Here is a 13,852-nt window from a genome sequence, read left to right as displayed (position 1 = left end):
TTTGTCTTCTCACCCCTTTTTCCAGATCCAGGTGTTTAGAAATTTTGGACACAAATAATTGCCCAAACCATGCAATGTAAATAGAGACAAGTTTGAAAATTACTTTGACTAAAGCTTCAAGGGCAGAAACCTTCAGAATTGAGGAAAATAAGCACCCTGATTCGTAACTGAGTCGTATATGACTACGGCATCTTTTCCTACTTATTCAGGAGAATGCAATTGGAAAAGTTAAACCACAAAAAAAAGTTGCTCCTTAGAATGACTAACAGAAGGCCAAAAAATATGTAAGAAATGGCCCTTCACAGCATCTGCCAGCCTCACCAGGACATCCTTTCTTTGCTTCTCGGTGCTCTCGAGTTTCCTTTCCAAAGACGCCACCTCTTGATGTAGAGTCATAGCCTCCTCCTTTAGAGACCCTTCGGAGGCTGCTAGCTGAGACGTCAACTCTTCCACCTCAAGTAAAACATAACAAAGCAGTCAAAGACTACAGCTTGTCGCCGTCAGCCATATCATATACTGTGAGGAAAGGGAAAGGACAACTTTAAATTTCACCCTATCGTGAGAGTACCAGATTCACAATGGATACAGCCAGCTTGTTTAACAATCTAAGTGCGTCACCATGTTCATCTGAAAAACCACCTTAAAAAACAAGGCTAGCAGTAACAGGCCAGCAGAAATCCACTCTGATGATTGCTGGCAAACAGGCAAAAGGAGCAGCCCATCTGGCCAGGGCAGCAGCTGAGATTCAGCTGACCAGTAAGCCTCCTTCAGACCAGCTGAGCTGGAGACCACAGTATGATGGCAGTCAGAGGGACTACCCCATCAGCCTGCTCTGCAATGGAAAGGCAAGAAGGGGAGAGACCACCTGTTTGATGACCAGAGTATCTACTGCTGTCTCAGTCACCTGTTTTTGCAGAGCATCCCTCTGCTGAAGAAGAACATTCTTTTCCTCTTTGATGGTTTTGATTTCTTCCTTGTGCCTCTTCTCCACTGCCTTGATCTTACTCCGAGTTTGCTGCAGCTCTGCTTGCAGCTTTTCTGTGATGTTCTGTAAACACAAATGGAGAGCAAGTTACTGGGACCTGCCATCGGGTTCAGCTTTTTCCTCTTTCTGTCTCAAAATCACATTCATTCAGCCACTTCTTTCTGCTTTTCTACCCAGCTCTGGTTCCACTGTAACCCACCCTTCCTGTTGCTGATCTCTGGAGCTTACCAGGCTCTGTGCTTTCAGTGCCTGCAGTAGTCCTTGCCTCCTCAGTCCCAGGACTTAGGTTTTATTTCCTTGTTACTGCCCTCACTCTGTTACCTGGCCCTCAGCCTCTCTCTCAGCTTACGTCCAATTGCCAACTGCCTGTTCTTTCAACCTACCCTACTAGTCAACGACTTACCTGCCCATTCTCTTGCTGCTTTTTCAGGTCCTGCCTGAGCTGCTCTAGCTGCTGGCAGGCTTCTGTTAGCTCTCCCTGCGTTTGGAGTAGCGTCTCTAATAAAGCATTCTTCTCACGCTCCTTTTCTAGCAGGACCTGCACAGAAACAAAGAGAAGACGGGTTTAAACTTCCCATACAAAATTTGTGTGGCAAGACTCAAAGACCCATGGGCTCACACGGTCTCAAAGCACTGTGCTGCTGGTCTCCTAGGTCATTATCTGCCCACTTGGAGACACAGCTTCCTAAGTGAGATTGGCAGTATAAACATGGTCCATCCACGGTCCATCTGCGACTGAATCTCCAACAAACTCTTAGTCATCTAACAGGAGAATGTGTGGCAGTTCTCAAGTGTCTCGCCTTGCTGGTGAGGGTATCCCTCGTCTTGCGCTGTGTCCTGTTTGTCTTTCAGTAGCGACTTCTGCACCTACTTAGCGGTAGAGAAAACACAAGGCTGCCAGAGGGCTGAAGCTAGCAGCTCTTTCAGAAAACTCATGTACTCTGAGTGAGGTTTGGTGAAAATTACTTCGGTTTTAAGGTATTCAGTAGACTTTACCAAAGAAGTACTGACAGTACAGGGACACACTGTCATCTCTGAGCGCCGCCCTGTCATTTCAATACCTGTAGACACAGCTGGGGGTACTGCTGTCCCTAGGCAGCCTCCATAAAGAGGACTTTGGGTAGGACACAAGGAGGACTCTCAGCGTATCGCAGGGTTGCTCTGGCACAGGAGACCTGGGCACAAAATAGCTTACCAGCAAGTGACTTAAAACACAGCCCGGAAGACACCTCTGTTTTACTGCCCAGAAATATTTCAGAGGAGTCTTTAAAAAGATTTTTCTTTTGTCAACAATCCTGCTGCGCCCCTCCCCGTCCTCCCCAAACAAAAAGCCCATCCTCATGGGGATTCAGTCCTACAAACTCAGTTTGGTCTTTAATGGAGTTAAGGCTATAAACACGTATCAGTAAACGTCAAAAGAAGACCGTTAAGAGAACAGTGAAGATACTCTGAGGTAACTCTTAGAAAAACCAGAATACAATAGCAGCACAAAAATCTAAAATGAAAGGTGACATTTCTGCCTGGCTTCCTATGAGAGGTCTCATTCCTAGTCCCAAAGGTAGCCCTGCACGCCTTTCACCTCACCAAATTCAACGTAGAAAACATGTAGGGCATGCTCCACACAGCCCGATATCCAGTCATCTCCCACAGCTCTAGCTTTGCAAAGAACCACACAAATTCTCCTTTCACAGCCTTTACCTCTTGCTTGGCGTTTTCGACTCTGGTTCGTTCCTCTTCTTGTTGAGCGTGCACGGTAGCAACTTTCTGCTTCATATCAAACAGCTTCTTCTCGTGCTCCCTTCCTGTCTCTGCCTTCTCCTTTTCCCATTGCTCCAGCATCTCCTGCAGCTCTGAATGGTGCCCTTCCCGCTCGCTTGCCTGATGAGTGGAGGAAAAGACTTCAAGATGAAGTCCCAGCCAAGCTCCTCAAAAAAATGTGAAGCTTCATCCCTCCCCCACAACCCCCGACCTGAACAGTGCACAGTGGCGGCTTTGTGCCCTCCATATATCGTGTCCTGTCAAGGAACTTAAAAGGAGGGTCAGCAGGTGGAAGAGAAGGAGATGTTACCTTCCCCTCTCTGATGGCTGCCTGTTTCCTAGCACCTCTCTCCTCAGGATTTCTATCTATTCTCAGAGTCTCTATTTTCAAAGCTCACCTCCCTTTTCATCAGTGAAAAGGTGCAGATGGACTGCAGGGTGAGGAAGAGACCAGTACCCTGATGCCCTAGTCACAAGACAGGCCACGAACTGAAGTACCAGGAACAAGGGGCCTGTTCCATAAGCTTCAAGCCCAAAGATAATACCTCTGTCAACCGTGAAAGGACAGAAAGAAAGGAACAAAGTTTCCGTGACTGCAGTTGGCAGCAATGTTAGGAGTCTACTTCATGGTAGACGGGAGTCTGGTAAGATCCTACCCCTTGGCTGCCACGCTTTGGGTGGGGACCGTCCAACCTTCTGTTGAACTCGTCTTAGGCCCACACTGCATCTGTGGCTGCATTTACTGTCCCAGCATAGTCCTGTGGGTCTTCACGTGCCTTCAAGTACGAGCCATTGGCTCTGCTGCCTGGCCTACCAACGTGTGGCCTATGACAGAGGATTGCTGCCATTTCACACGCTCGGGCTAGTCGTCTTCTAAAGTCAGCCCACAAAGCTTGCTTGAAGAATTCAGAAGCATATTGTTTCCTACCAGGTCTTGCAGGAGCTTGTTTATTTCCACTTCATGATCAGTTTCGCAAAGTTTGAGGGTACTGTTATACTGCTGTTCTGTCCGCAAGAGCTGTTGCGCCATGTTTTCCCGTTCCTGCTTCACGAGAGATCTCTCTGCTTCCAGCTCACATTGAAGGCACTTCACTTCCCCTGCAAACACGACAAATGGCAAGATTCAGAGTCTACACAAACAATGGTTCTGACTTTACTGACCTTAAGCCGTTTGAATTTCAGTGCAGGAGGGATCTGCCTCCATCTCCTTCACTCCTCAGAAGCACTGCGGACAGAGAGCTATTTTTTATACCACCTTCCCTAGGTAGGGGGATCACCAGAAACAAAGCGCAGGAGGCTCTCACCTTGTATCACCTCCTTGGCCTGCGTGACTGTGTGAAGTTGGATTTCAAGCTGACTCCTGGCGATCTCCAGCTGCGATAAGTGCTGCTGAGCCTCAAACAGGCTGGATTCCAGGGTCTCCTTCACTGACCTGCAAGTTGTGAATACGGAGGGAAATGAGTTTCTTGCTCCTGACGCCCACAGGGAGTTATTCCAGTAAGAAGTCGTTCAAGATCCCTACACCTGAGTACGGAAAATGGGTTGCACGGAAACTTGTATACAGAAAACATATTTCTACCGTTTAAAATAGCAATGCGGGCCCCTCCGAGGGAATGTCCAGGCTTTCTTCATGACCTAGCATAACACAGAAAGCCCAGCCGAATTTGATCTCAACAGCCAAATCTTAAATTGCTGTGACACGCAGGTAGCTGTGCCCACAAAGTCTGTGCCAGCAAGCAAAAGCCCAGCCTCTGCTCACAGCCCTTATCTCCTCAGCCCTTCCAAGTTGCTCTGCAGGGGGACAGAACAAGAGTATTTCCCCGGCTGACTCGTGACTTTTTAGTGCTGTTCATACTGTAGGTATAGGTAGGTAATTTTCCAGACTCCCTATATTTAAAAGGGACTCCAGAAATACATCAGATGAGAGGGTAAAGTCTCATGCTTGTAGCAGCATTTGGAAGAAATCAGAACGAGATTTTATCTGAACAGGAACTATATGAAGGGAGAGACAGGTATCCTTTAGTTTAAACTGCTGGAAGTTCAAGAGAAACACTTGCTCCCTTTGTTTAAGCGTTGCTAACTAAGTAAGCAGTAGCCCAAATGACTTGTCGCTCTTTAAAAGGGAAGTTGTAGTACTGCAGATGCAAATTGTTACATCCATAGACTTCAACCAACTGGTGCGTATGACACACAGGATTCTGGAACCAGGAGCTGCAGTTACCTCCCTGACCTAACACAGCGTCCTGTGTGCCACGTTCCTACAATACACAGCGCTGCCTCCCGAGTACAGGCATGCGACCAGGATAACATCCTTCAAGGTAAAGGGGCACCTGAGTGGTACAACAATAAAACCCACAACAGAAGGATTTCCCTGCTTTGATGGACAATGGAGGCTCTATCTTCAAGAGGGAGAACAAGCACTATTTCTGATTACGCCCATCTCTGGCAGTCCAAGGTAAATGTGCCCCGTTTTAAGGACAAATAGAAGTCAGTCTCTAAAACAGAACAGAAAAGGTAGAGTCCAAAACCGTGACAACAAAAGGCTCTTGAGAACAACATCTGGCAAGAATAGTTGCTGATTTTTTCGTTATCTATTGCCAAAGGTTCTTCATAACTAGTTTATCTCTTTCTAACAAAATAATTGATCCCTCTTTTTTCTAAAAAAAAAAGGAACTGAACATCTAATCACTTAATAACAGCCCAGTAATTGACCAAACATAATTCAGCTGGATCAAATAAGAGAAGCTGGAGCTCAGAAGAAGCAGCAGCTCTCAGGAAACACACTGAGTCAAAATGGTGTTTATCAGCCTCGCTAACAACATACTCTGGAGTGGTAAAGTGTAAAAGTCAAGAAGCATGCCAAACAATCTGTGAAACATCATTTGTACAGCTCTGCAAGTTCAGGAGTCTTCTAAAAAACACCTAAGAGGAGGACAAACGTCTCGATGCTTTTTTTCTTCTTTTTGGAAAAGCAGAACTTGTCACATTTGGTCTTAGAAACCTGATACAGCAGAAGCAGAGAATCTTGTTCCTTCCCTGTATAACTTCGCCATGGCATCTGTCTCTAAACGACACGTGGTGAGGAGTACAGGACCCAGACATCAGTGATGGGCAAGAATCCCCGAAGACTGTCGAGAATTCACAAGAGGTTTCCCTGCTGCTGGTGTAACCAACTCGAGGTCCTGCACCACACTTAACAAGAGTTAGCTTAGAAACAGAAGGCCCTCGAGATTTTCAGCGTGAGCCTCGAGCTTCACCCTAAATGGCAGTGTCCTCCTCACAACGTCCGTATGTAATAGCCTTGAATTCTGACGATCCCATGTCAAACTACTTGACAAGGAAAGATCTATGTTCAAATGCAGAACAAGAAACCAAAACCAGGGAGAAACTTCAGGTTTCAGGAAACATCTGCATGGTTTAACGATTACTCAATTCAGAGCCAAGTTGGCTGGCTTTGGACTTCACACAGGAATGTGCAACGGGGCATAAACATGAGCGCAAGGCTCAGGAGAGCTTTGCTAGCTTTACCTGTCAGAAAAATAACATTCAAATCAAGGTATACTTTTTTTTTTCCCCCTCGAGATTCTTCCATTTTCTGTCCATGGAAGGTGAAAACATCTGAAAAGCACACAGGATGCAATAAATCCTCATGCAACGATTACCACCTTTATAACTACAGACATTGAATAAGGTCCTGCCTAGGGTGTCCTCCCTGCCTTTACCTGGCCTCTGCCAGCTGCTCTGAAAGGCCTCGTCTGTCCTGCTCCATGGCTGCCAGTCGCACCTCTAGGGCAGCCTTCTCACGCACCAGCAATTCCTTCTCTTTGGACACCTTGGCCAGTGCATGCCCTTGGCGAGAGGACTCCTGGCGCAACTGCTCCAGACCACTGCTAGCCGACTCTTGCTGGCGGTAAACCTGAAAGCGGGACAAAATACAGTTAGAGGCCTTTCTCTGGAGTTCTCTGCAGAGCCAGCCAGTGCCACTTCTGAATCAGCTCGAGGAGAAAGAGCTCCTGTACTGTGGGCTGAAAGCTTAAGAGCACCTGCTGTATACCGCACTAATACCCTGGGCTGCCAAAAGGCACTGGCACTGTTAACTTGACAGTGATGAGTAAGGCCATACTGGGTTGCCTGGGACCAGACAGCTCCTTCACGACAAACGTACATACCCCGGACTACGTGTTTTCATGCAAAAATACTGCCTTTTCCAGAACTCCAGAACCTTGCAAACTAAAACTCTATTAGAATCTATTCCAGTGCTGGAAATTTTCAGGAAAGGCTGAGCAAAAGCAACTTTGCTCGCTGAAGAAAGTGAAAACACACATGGTTTCTCCTTCTAGAAAAAAAAAGATCAAAGTGTCACCTACTGCAGCGTGTAAAGCAGTTGGATGCAATGAGGTGACGCTTGGCAGGGAAACAGCCCTTGCGGTCAGCAGTGTCATTTAGTGATTTATGAAAGTCTGGCTGACGTGGCCAGAGAGATGGTAGACTCTGTTTGTACAGTAGTTCATGTCAACAATACTGTTTACTTGTCTTACACAAAGAAGGTGTCTAATATACCTTGCTGGTATTCAAGCTTGAAGATTAACCATGATTTTTTAGCTCCTTTCTTCAGTATAACACCTCTGCTGTGCATTTGCCAAACATACCACGTACTCCAAAACTAAGACTATCTAACAGAGAACAGACCATCAGAAACAAACAATTCTCTCAAAGTTATCCCATAATACCCAAGATTGTACATTATGAAACTGACATTTAAATGATGACAAACTCCCTAGTCTCCTACAGTGACATGATCCTCCCCAGCTCTTTTGCCAGGGTACCGAAATCAGTTAGTCCAGCGTGAAGAGTCTTGCGCGATCACCTATTTCTCATCTTCTTCCTCAAAGCCTAAAGAGGCTCTAACAATTCATAGAATCATAGAATCGTCTAGGTTGGAAAAGACCTTTAAGATCATCGAGTCCAACCGTAAACCTAACACTGCCAAGTCCACCACTAAACCATGTCCCTAAGCGCCACATCTACATGTCTTTTAAATACCTCCAGGGATGGGGACTCAACCACTTCCCTGGGCAGCCTGTTCCAACGCTTGATAAGCCTTTCGGTGAAGAAATATTTCCGAATATCCAGTCTAAACCTCCCCTGGCGCAACTTGAGGCCATTGCCTCTCGTCCTATCGCTTGTTACTTGGGAAAAGGGACCGACCCCCACCTCGCTACAACCTCCTTTCAGGTAGTTGTAGAGAGCGATAAGGTCTCCCCTGAGCCTCCTTTTCTCCAGGCTAAACAACCCCAGTGCCCTCAGCCGCTCCTCAGAAGACTTGTGCTCTAGACCCTTCACCAGCTTCGTTGCCCTTCTCTGGACACGCTCCAGACCTCAATGTCTTTCTTGCAGTGAGGGACCCAAAACTGAACACAGTATTCGAGGTGCGGCCTCACCAGCGCCCCGCGTACACGGGGACGATCACTTCCCTAGTCCTGCTGGCCACGCTATTTCTGATACAAGCCAGGATGCCATTGGCCTTCTTGGCCACCTGGGCACACTACCGGCTCATAGTCAGCCGGCTGTTGACCAACACCCCCAGGTCTTTTCCCCCAGGCAGCTTTCCAGCCACAAAGTTGCATGTATGTCTTAAAATACAATTTCAACAATTTCAAGATGTCATTCCCATTCTTAGCAATACAAGACAGCAGACACTGACTTGCAGCTTTGTCCCGCTCTCTAGGCTCAAACAAATGGGAGTTTTGAAAGTTGCAGACTTCACAACAAAAAGCATAAATAGAAACATGCAGCCCTGTTCTTGCCTCAGAAAAAGGATTCAGAGCTACACAGTTTGTTTCTTTTGCCACATGTGAGAGCAGTAGCCCCGCTCAGATTCACGGGCAACACAATCATCTCTCTGCAGCTTATCAAAAGCCAAAAAAGAGACCAACACAGACAGGTGGATCAAAAGAATCTGTAGAAGCAGAGGACAGCTCGGAGAATTGCAGAACAGCTCTGAAGGCCATCAACACGTTTCCAAAAAGAAGCAAACAAAGCCTTCTGACCTCCAGCACTACCAAGCGTCTCCTTGACAAAAACACTGCAGAATCCAACAGATAACAGCTTCACTGAGCCAAGCAGCCAAATGCCCACCCAGAAGCACCACGGTTTTGGTCTCACCTGACTGAGTTTCTCTTGGGTTTCTTCCTTCTCCTCTGCCAGTACCGTCAGCTGTACCCGCAGCCCCTCCTGTTGCTCCTCTGCTTTCTTCAGCAGCTGCTCCAGGTGGGCTTTCTCGGCACAGAGCTCTTCATTTGTTCTTCTACACAAGTTCAGCTTCTCCTGGTCAGAGATCTTTGCTCTCTCCATCCCGTCCACTTTTCCTGACAGAACTTCATTCTCTTGCTCCAGCTACAATCACAGAGGCACAGAGGAAATAAAATACAGTAAGAGTTACTATGAAGAAGGTTTGGCTTGGACAGGAAAAAGACCAACATTTCCATACTCAGTCAGTCATACTGTCGGAAGGCAAGAAGCCTGAGCAGAAGCAGCAGCTGGAGACGAACACCTGGCAAGATCTTTGGCAACTCTGCTCACCTGCAGCACAAGTTTGTTCAGTTGCGCTTTATCCAGTGCAAGAGCTTCACTGATACCGCTCGTGTTCGCTGTTGCAACACGTAGTTCAGCTATTTCAGCACTCAGCTAATAAGCTGAGCCCCTGTCAACTCTGCTACCGACCGCTCTGCCTGGAGAGACAAAAGAGAACAATTTCTGTGACCTGAGATGAGGAATGAATAGCAACACATTCTAAAACATCTAATAATGACGAGAACTGAGATAAAATATGAGCAAAGTCTGTGCTGCAGAAATACCTCTAGTAATAAAGTGCTCAGCCTCCAATGGTCAGCTGAGAAGAACACAGCATCTCCTTACTCAGGAACCAGCCAAGAGGGAAAGCACAGTAGAAGTCTGTCTTTTATAGACACAACAGGAGTCAAACATTATCAGTTCTTGAGTCTTCCAGTTAGGTATACTGGAACTGTCAATATGGATGGATAAAAATTGAATTAACCCAGCAGAGCCTGACCTTTCTCTTCAGTTATCTAAAGACAGAAAAACACCCTCCCTCAGTTTCCAAATTACGTTTCCTTCCGGGCCTGGGGATTATGACAAACCAAAAGGAAAGCAAATTCGTATTTAATGACTGTGCACAACAACTTTCATCTAGGATGGGTACATATGTATAAATACAGAACCAACATCAAAAGAACATGAGACCAAAGGTTACATAAAAGCATAGAAAAACATCCACGCAAACAACAGTAAGTGAAGCGAAATAAATCTCACGGGGATTTAACATTCATGCAGGCAGAAACAAAAAGTAGAAAGGACAAAATAACTTTTTTCTTACAAGTGGACAAACTTTTTTTTTTTTAAACACAGTTTCAGTTTTTCAGCATTTCCAGTGTTTCTTGTTCCTTCAGACACATGAATATTGCATAAAGACAGGGAGGAGAACGTGTGTTAAAACAAGTGAAATGTCCGACACTTTGCAAAAAAAAGATTATCAGGAGACCATCAGAGGTCCTTTGGGCGTAAAGATTACCATGGTATAAGGATATTTAAGAAATAATTCTGGGGTCACATAAGATTTGGGTAATGCATTTTTTTCTGAGAAAGCCTGAGATCTTAGGGGCTTGATTTTCTATGAAAAACCCTGAGGACATTTAGAATGCCAAACACAAATGAAATGCGGTTTGAATCTTACTTCAGCAGATGTTACCCTACAATGAGATAACACACTTGCATCTCTTACGAGCATGAGATTCATAGGCTACCTGTTTCAAAACTTTGATTCCCATTAGTCAATATACGGGTCTGCCTTAAAACACATATACGTACCATATTGCCAATAAATAACTCAGAATATCCAAACGTGGTTGGTAACTAAGAAAACCTGACGTTCAGTAACTCTTAAGAAGGACCTTCACGAGGCTTACCCACTCGCACAGTATTTAAAAGTGAAAAAAATTGGAGAGCAATTGCTGATAATCTGATTTCGGTGGCTACCCATTAGCATTCTCCTGATTAGGAAGGTAACTGAATTTAGTTAATGTTAGCAAACTTGTATGTAACTTCCATCTTTTTTTTCCTAGTCTAAACAGGACCTCTGGTCTTCTCTGTCTTAATGGAAGGACTTCTGCCAAGCCAAAGACAAAGAATCAAGGCTCATGGATGTGAGAAATGGGATGAACTCCTCTGGGCGAGGCTGCTCCCTGCCTTTTACCTGTATTCCTCTCACATTCAGCTGGTGCTGTCAAACCTCACCTTATGATGAGTATTAGAATCTATAAAGCATTATTTCAGGCAAATGATTTCTGGGGACAAAATATGAGTATGCAAGAACACAAGCATAGGCAAGGAGAGAGAACTGTGTATGGAAAAGGAAGCCCCAACAAGAAATGAATAATCCCTGAAAAATAAGACTTCCTCCGGGACACATCTATCCTAGGGCAGCTACTCAAACAAAATAAAAAGGACACGAAGACTGAGCTACACGCAACTAAAGCTAACATAACTAAACAGAAATATAATTGCACCTTATGCAGTGCTGGTTCTGGTTTGCATGTGTGTTAGCCCCGTGTCTCCTCTTACTTCTTATTCTACTTTCTGAAAAAAGCAATTTCAACTTGCTTCTACCCAGGAGAGAAGTTACAGTTTTGAAGATGTTAACACCAAGCACACGGCAAAAGTTCAGAAGCTCAGATCAGAGTTACATTTACGGTCACATTTACAAAGTGCTTCTGAATAGGACCCTTCGCACTGTCACAAAGACGCCTGTGCAGATTCCCTAGCTGGAGATCTATTAAACAACAGTAACCCTCAGGATAAGGAGAGAGTAACAGCGCAAGAAACTGAAAGGCTGGTGTGCTAGCTTCAGTATTTGAATAGCACCATAAGTACGGACTCGCGACTAACCATCAGTTGTACAAACGTGGTACAGCTACTCCAACATGAGGCAAGGAGAGGGGTGCAAGGGAACTTTCCGTAGTACTGACATTCTTGCTCACCCCCCCATTCTCTACCGATTCAAGTCAGTAGGGAATAGAAGGCAGGAGCAAAAATACTGTGAGTCATCACAGCTTTGTGCCAAATAGGTCTAGTGAAATTATTATTTTTATTGGAACGTTAATGTGGTTTATGATGATAACAGTTTGGAATATTCAGTCTTCTCTTAGACTTTCAACTTTATCCTGCGTGACATTCTGTTAAGCGTATTAATAGGACTGAGCATTAACGTAGACCTTATTAAAGGGATCAAAAATCACATGCACAGACGTTCTTATGTGGAATTATCATCCAAACGGGATACTTCCAGGGGAGCTCACAGAGCTTTGACCAATACTGGTCAAGATCTTTATCTGTAACTAAAGGGGTGTCCTGGTTTCAGCTGCGATAGAGTTAATTTTCTTCCTAGTGGCTGGTACAGTGCTGCGTTTTGGATTTAGGATGAGAATAATGTTGATAACACGCCGATGTTTTAGTTGTTGCTAAGTAGTGCTTACACTAGTCAAGGACTTTTCAGCTTCTCATGCCCTGCCAGTGAGAAGCTGGGAGGGGGCACAGCCAGGACAGCTGACCCAAACTGGCCAAAGGGATATTCCATACCATGTGATGTATATAAACTGGGGGGAGTTAGCCGGGGGGCGGCGACTGCTGCTCGGGAACTGGCTGGGCATCGGTCGGCGGGTGGTGAGCAACTGCATTATGCATCACTTATTTTGTATACTCTTTTATCATTATTATCATTATCATTATTTTCCCTTCCTTTTCTGTCCTGTCAAACGTCTTTATCTCAACCCGTGAATTTTACTTCTTATTCCCGATTCTCTCCCTGATGCCACTGGGTGGGGGGCAGTGAGCGAACGGCTGTGTGGTGTTTAGCTGCCTGCCGGGTTAAACCACAACAGTCCTTTTGGCACCCAACGTGGGGCACGAAGGATTGAAATAATGACAGACCAGAGCGTGTTAAGGCAAACTTGTTATAAGCATTCATTACCTTGGTTTAACGGTCGCCATTGGTCACAATGTTGATTGATTTACTCTCAAAGTTGTCGTGCTTGCTCTCCAAGTTGTGTTATGTAACACCTTACTTGCTGTATATGTTCCCTGTTGGGCTGTTTATCACCTCTGGGAGCTGGGTCAAGGATATCATTTTGCTGCACTGCGTAACACTACTGGTTTATGATGTGATAAGATTTTTGGTCGTGAGACTGATTTTTGTATTTGTACTTTCATACACTTGGACTCGGCATTGCCGTCATCTCCGTACCTCAGGAGCCACTTTTCGGAAACTATTAATAATTACACCTTTTACCTTTTCTCCTCGGGGAACCAATCTGTGGGGGAGATGGGGGCGGACACTTTCCCCTGCTCCTTCACCTTCCCTTTCTCAGGCCTTCTTTCTGTAAATTAAAAAAAAAAAAAAAAAAAGATTACGAAGAAAGGTTATACTGAGGCAGAAAACAGTCTCAGCTTCACGTACGAAAAAAAGACCAGGCTCTGAGCTGTCCATTTCCCTCGGGGGTCAGGGAAGACTCCTCGGTTGTTGGTTGGTGCCATGAAAACATTGCCCAGGAAAAGGTTGGACAAAACAAAAAAAGCGGGGGGGGGGGAGGGGGATCAAATGTTACAAATAACTAGGAAAGCAAGAGAGAACAAAAGGAAGAAAATCATTATGCCACTGCCTACGTCATGCTTAGCCTGGATCTTAATCCTGGGTGCAGTCTTGTACCTCCAGACAGAGCTGAACTGAAAGAGGTTCAGAGAAATCTAGCAAGGAAGCTCAGGGGTCAAATGGCTTCCACAAAGGACCATCTGCGTAAGCTGGGACTCTTCAGCGGGGGAAAGGCATGGCCTGTAGGCTGGCCCAGGAAACGTCTACGACATCCTGAGAGGCAGGGAGAGAGCCCGGGCAGCGACCATTCACTCTTTTCCAACAGAGGAACAAGGGCCATCAGATACAGCTAGTGGGAGCAAGCAAGGGAGGGGAGGTGTTTTTTCTTACAGCAGAGCAGGCCTGCTGAACGCCTTGCAACAGGGTGTTGTAAATGCAAACTGTTT

General features: G+C 45.6%; 1 protein-coding gene and 1 long non-coding RNA gene across 10 annotated transcripts in view; one reads left to right on the top strand and one right to left on the bottom strand.

The window, feature by feature from the left end:
• The window catches only part of LOC143167046 (uncharacterized), a 32,840-nt gene extending 23,175 nt beyond the window's left edge, over nt 1–9,665 (bottom strand). For 8 of the 9 annotated variants that reach the window (XM_076352064.1, XM_076352063.1, XM_076352067.1 and 5 more), the window contains exons 1-10: nt 9,601–9,665; nt 9,326–9,474; nt 8,909–9,139; nt 6,466–6,659; nt 4,048–4,175; nt 3,672–3,841; nt 2,684–2,863; nt 1,389–1,523; nt 905–1,048; nt 322–453 (exon numbers count right to left, since the gene is read on the bottom strand). In XM_076352064.1, coding sequence (XP_076208179.1) covers nt 322–453; nt 905–1,048; nt 1,389–1,523; nt 2,684–2,863; nt 3,672–3,841; nt 4,048–4,175; nt 6,466–6,659; nt 8,909–9,097 — 1,272 coding nt within the window. In that variant the 5' untranslated portion in view covers nt 9,098–9,139; nt 9,326–9,474; nt 9,601–9,665. Of the gene's footprint in view, nt 1–321; nt 454–904; nt 1,049–1,388; nt 1,524–2,683; nt 2,864–3,671; nt 3,842–4,047; nt 4,176–6,465; nt 6,660–8,908; nt 9,475–9,600 lie in introns of all 9 variants that reach the window. The other variant, XM_076352061.1, reaches the window with a different exon arrangement.
• Nucleotides 9,666–9,760: 95 nt separating this feature from the next.
• On the top strand, nt 9,761–12,058 carry LOC143167064 (uncharacterized). The gene is made up of 2 exons (XR_012996487.1): nt 9,761–10,050; nt 10,885–12,058. It is a non-coding gene; the product is annotated as an uncharacterized LOC143167064 (long non-coding RNA).
• Nucleotides 12,059–13,852: the final 1,794 nt, after the last annotated feature.

The sequence above is a fragment of the Aptenodytes patagonicus genome, chromosome 14, assembly GCF_965638725.1.
Source record: "Aptenodytes patagonicus chromosome 14, bAptPat1.pri.cur, whole genome shotgun sequence".
Classification (NCBI taxonomy): domain Eukaryota; kingdom Metazoa; phylum Chordata; class Aves; order Sphenisciformes; family Spheniscidae; genus Aptenodytes; species Aptenodytes patagonicus.
The sequence above is the reverse complement of the archived record's forward strand: the minus strand, read 5'-3'. Positions and strand labels throughout refer to the sequence as shown.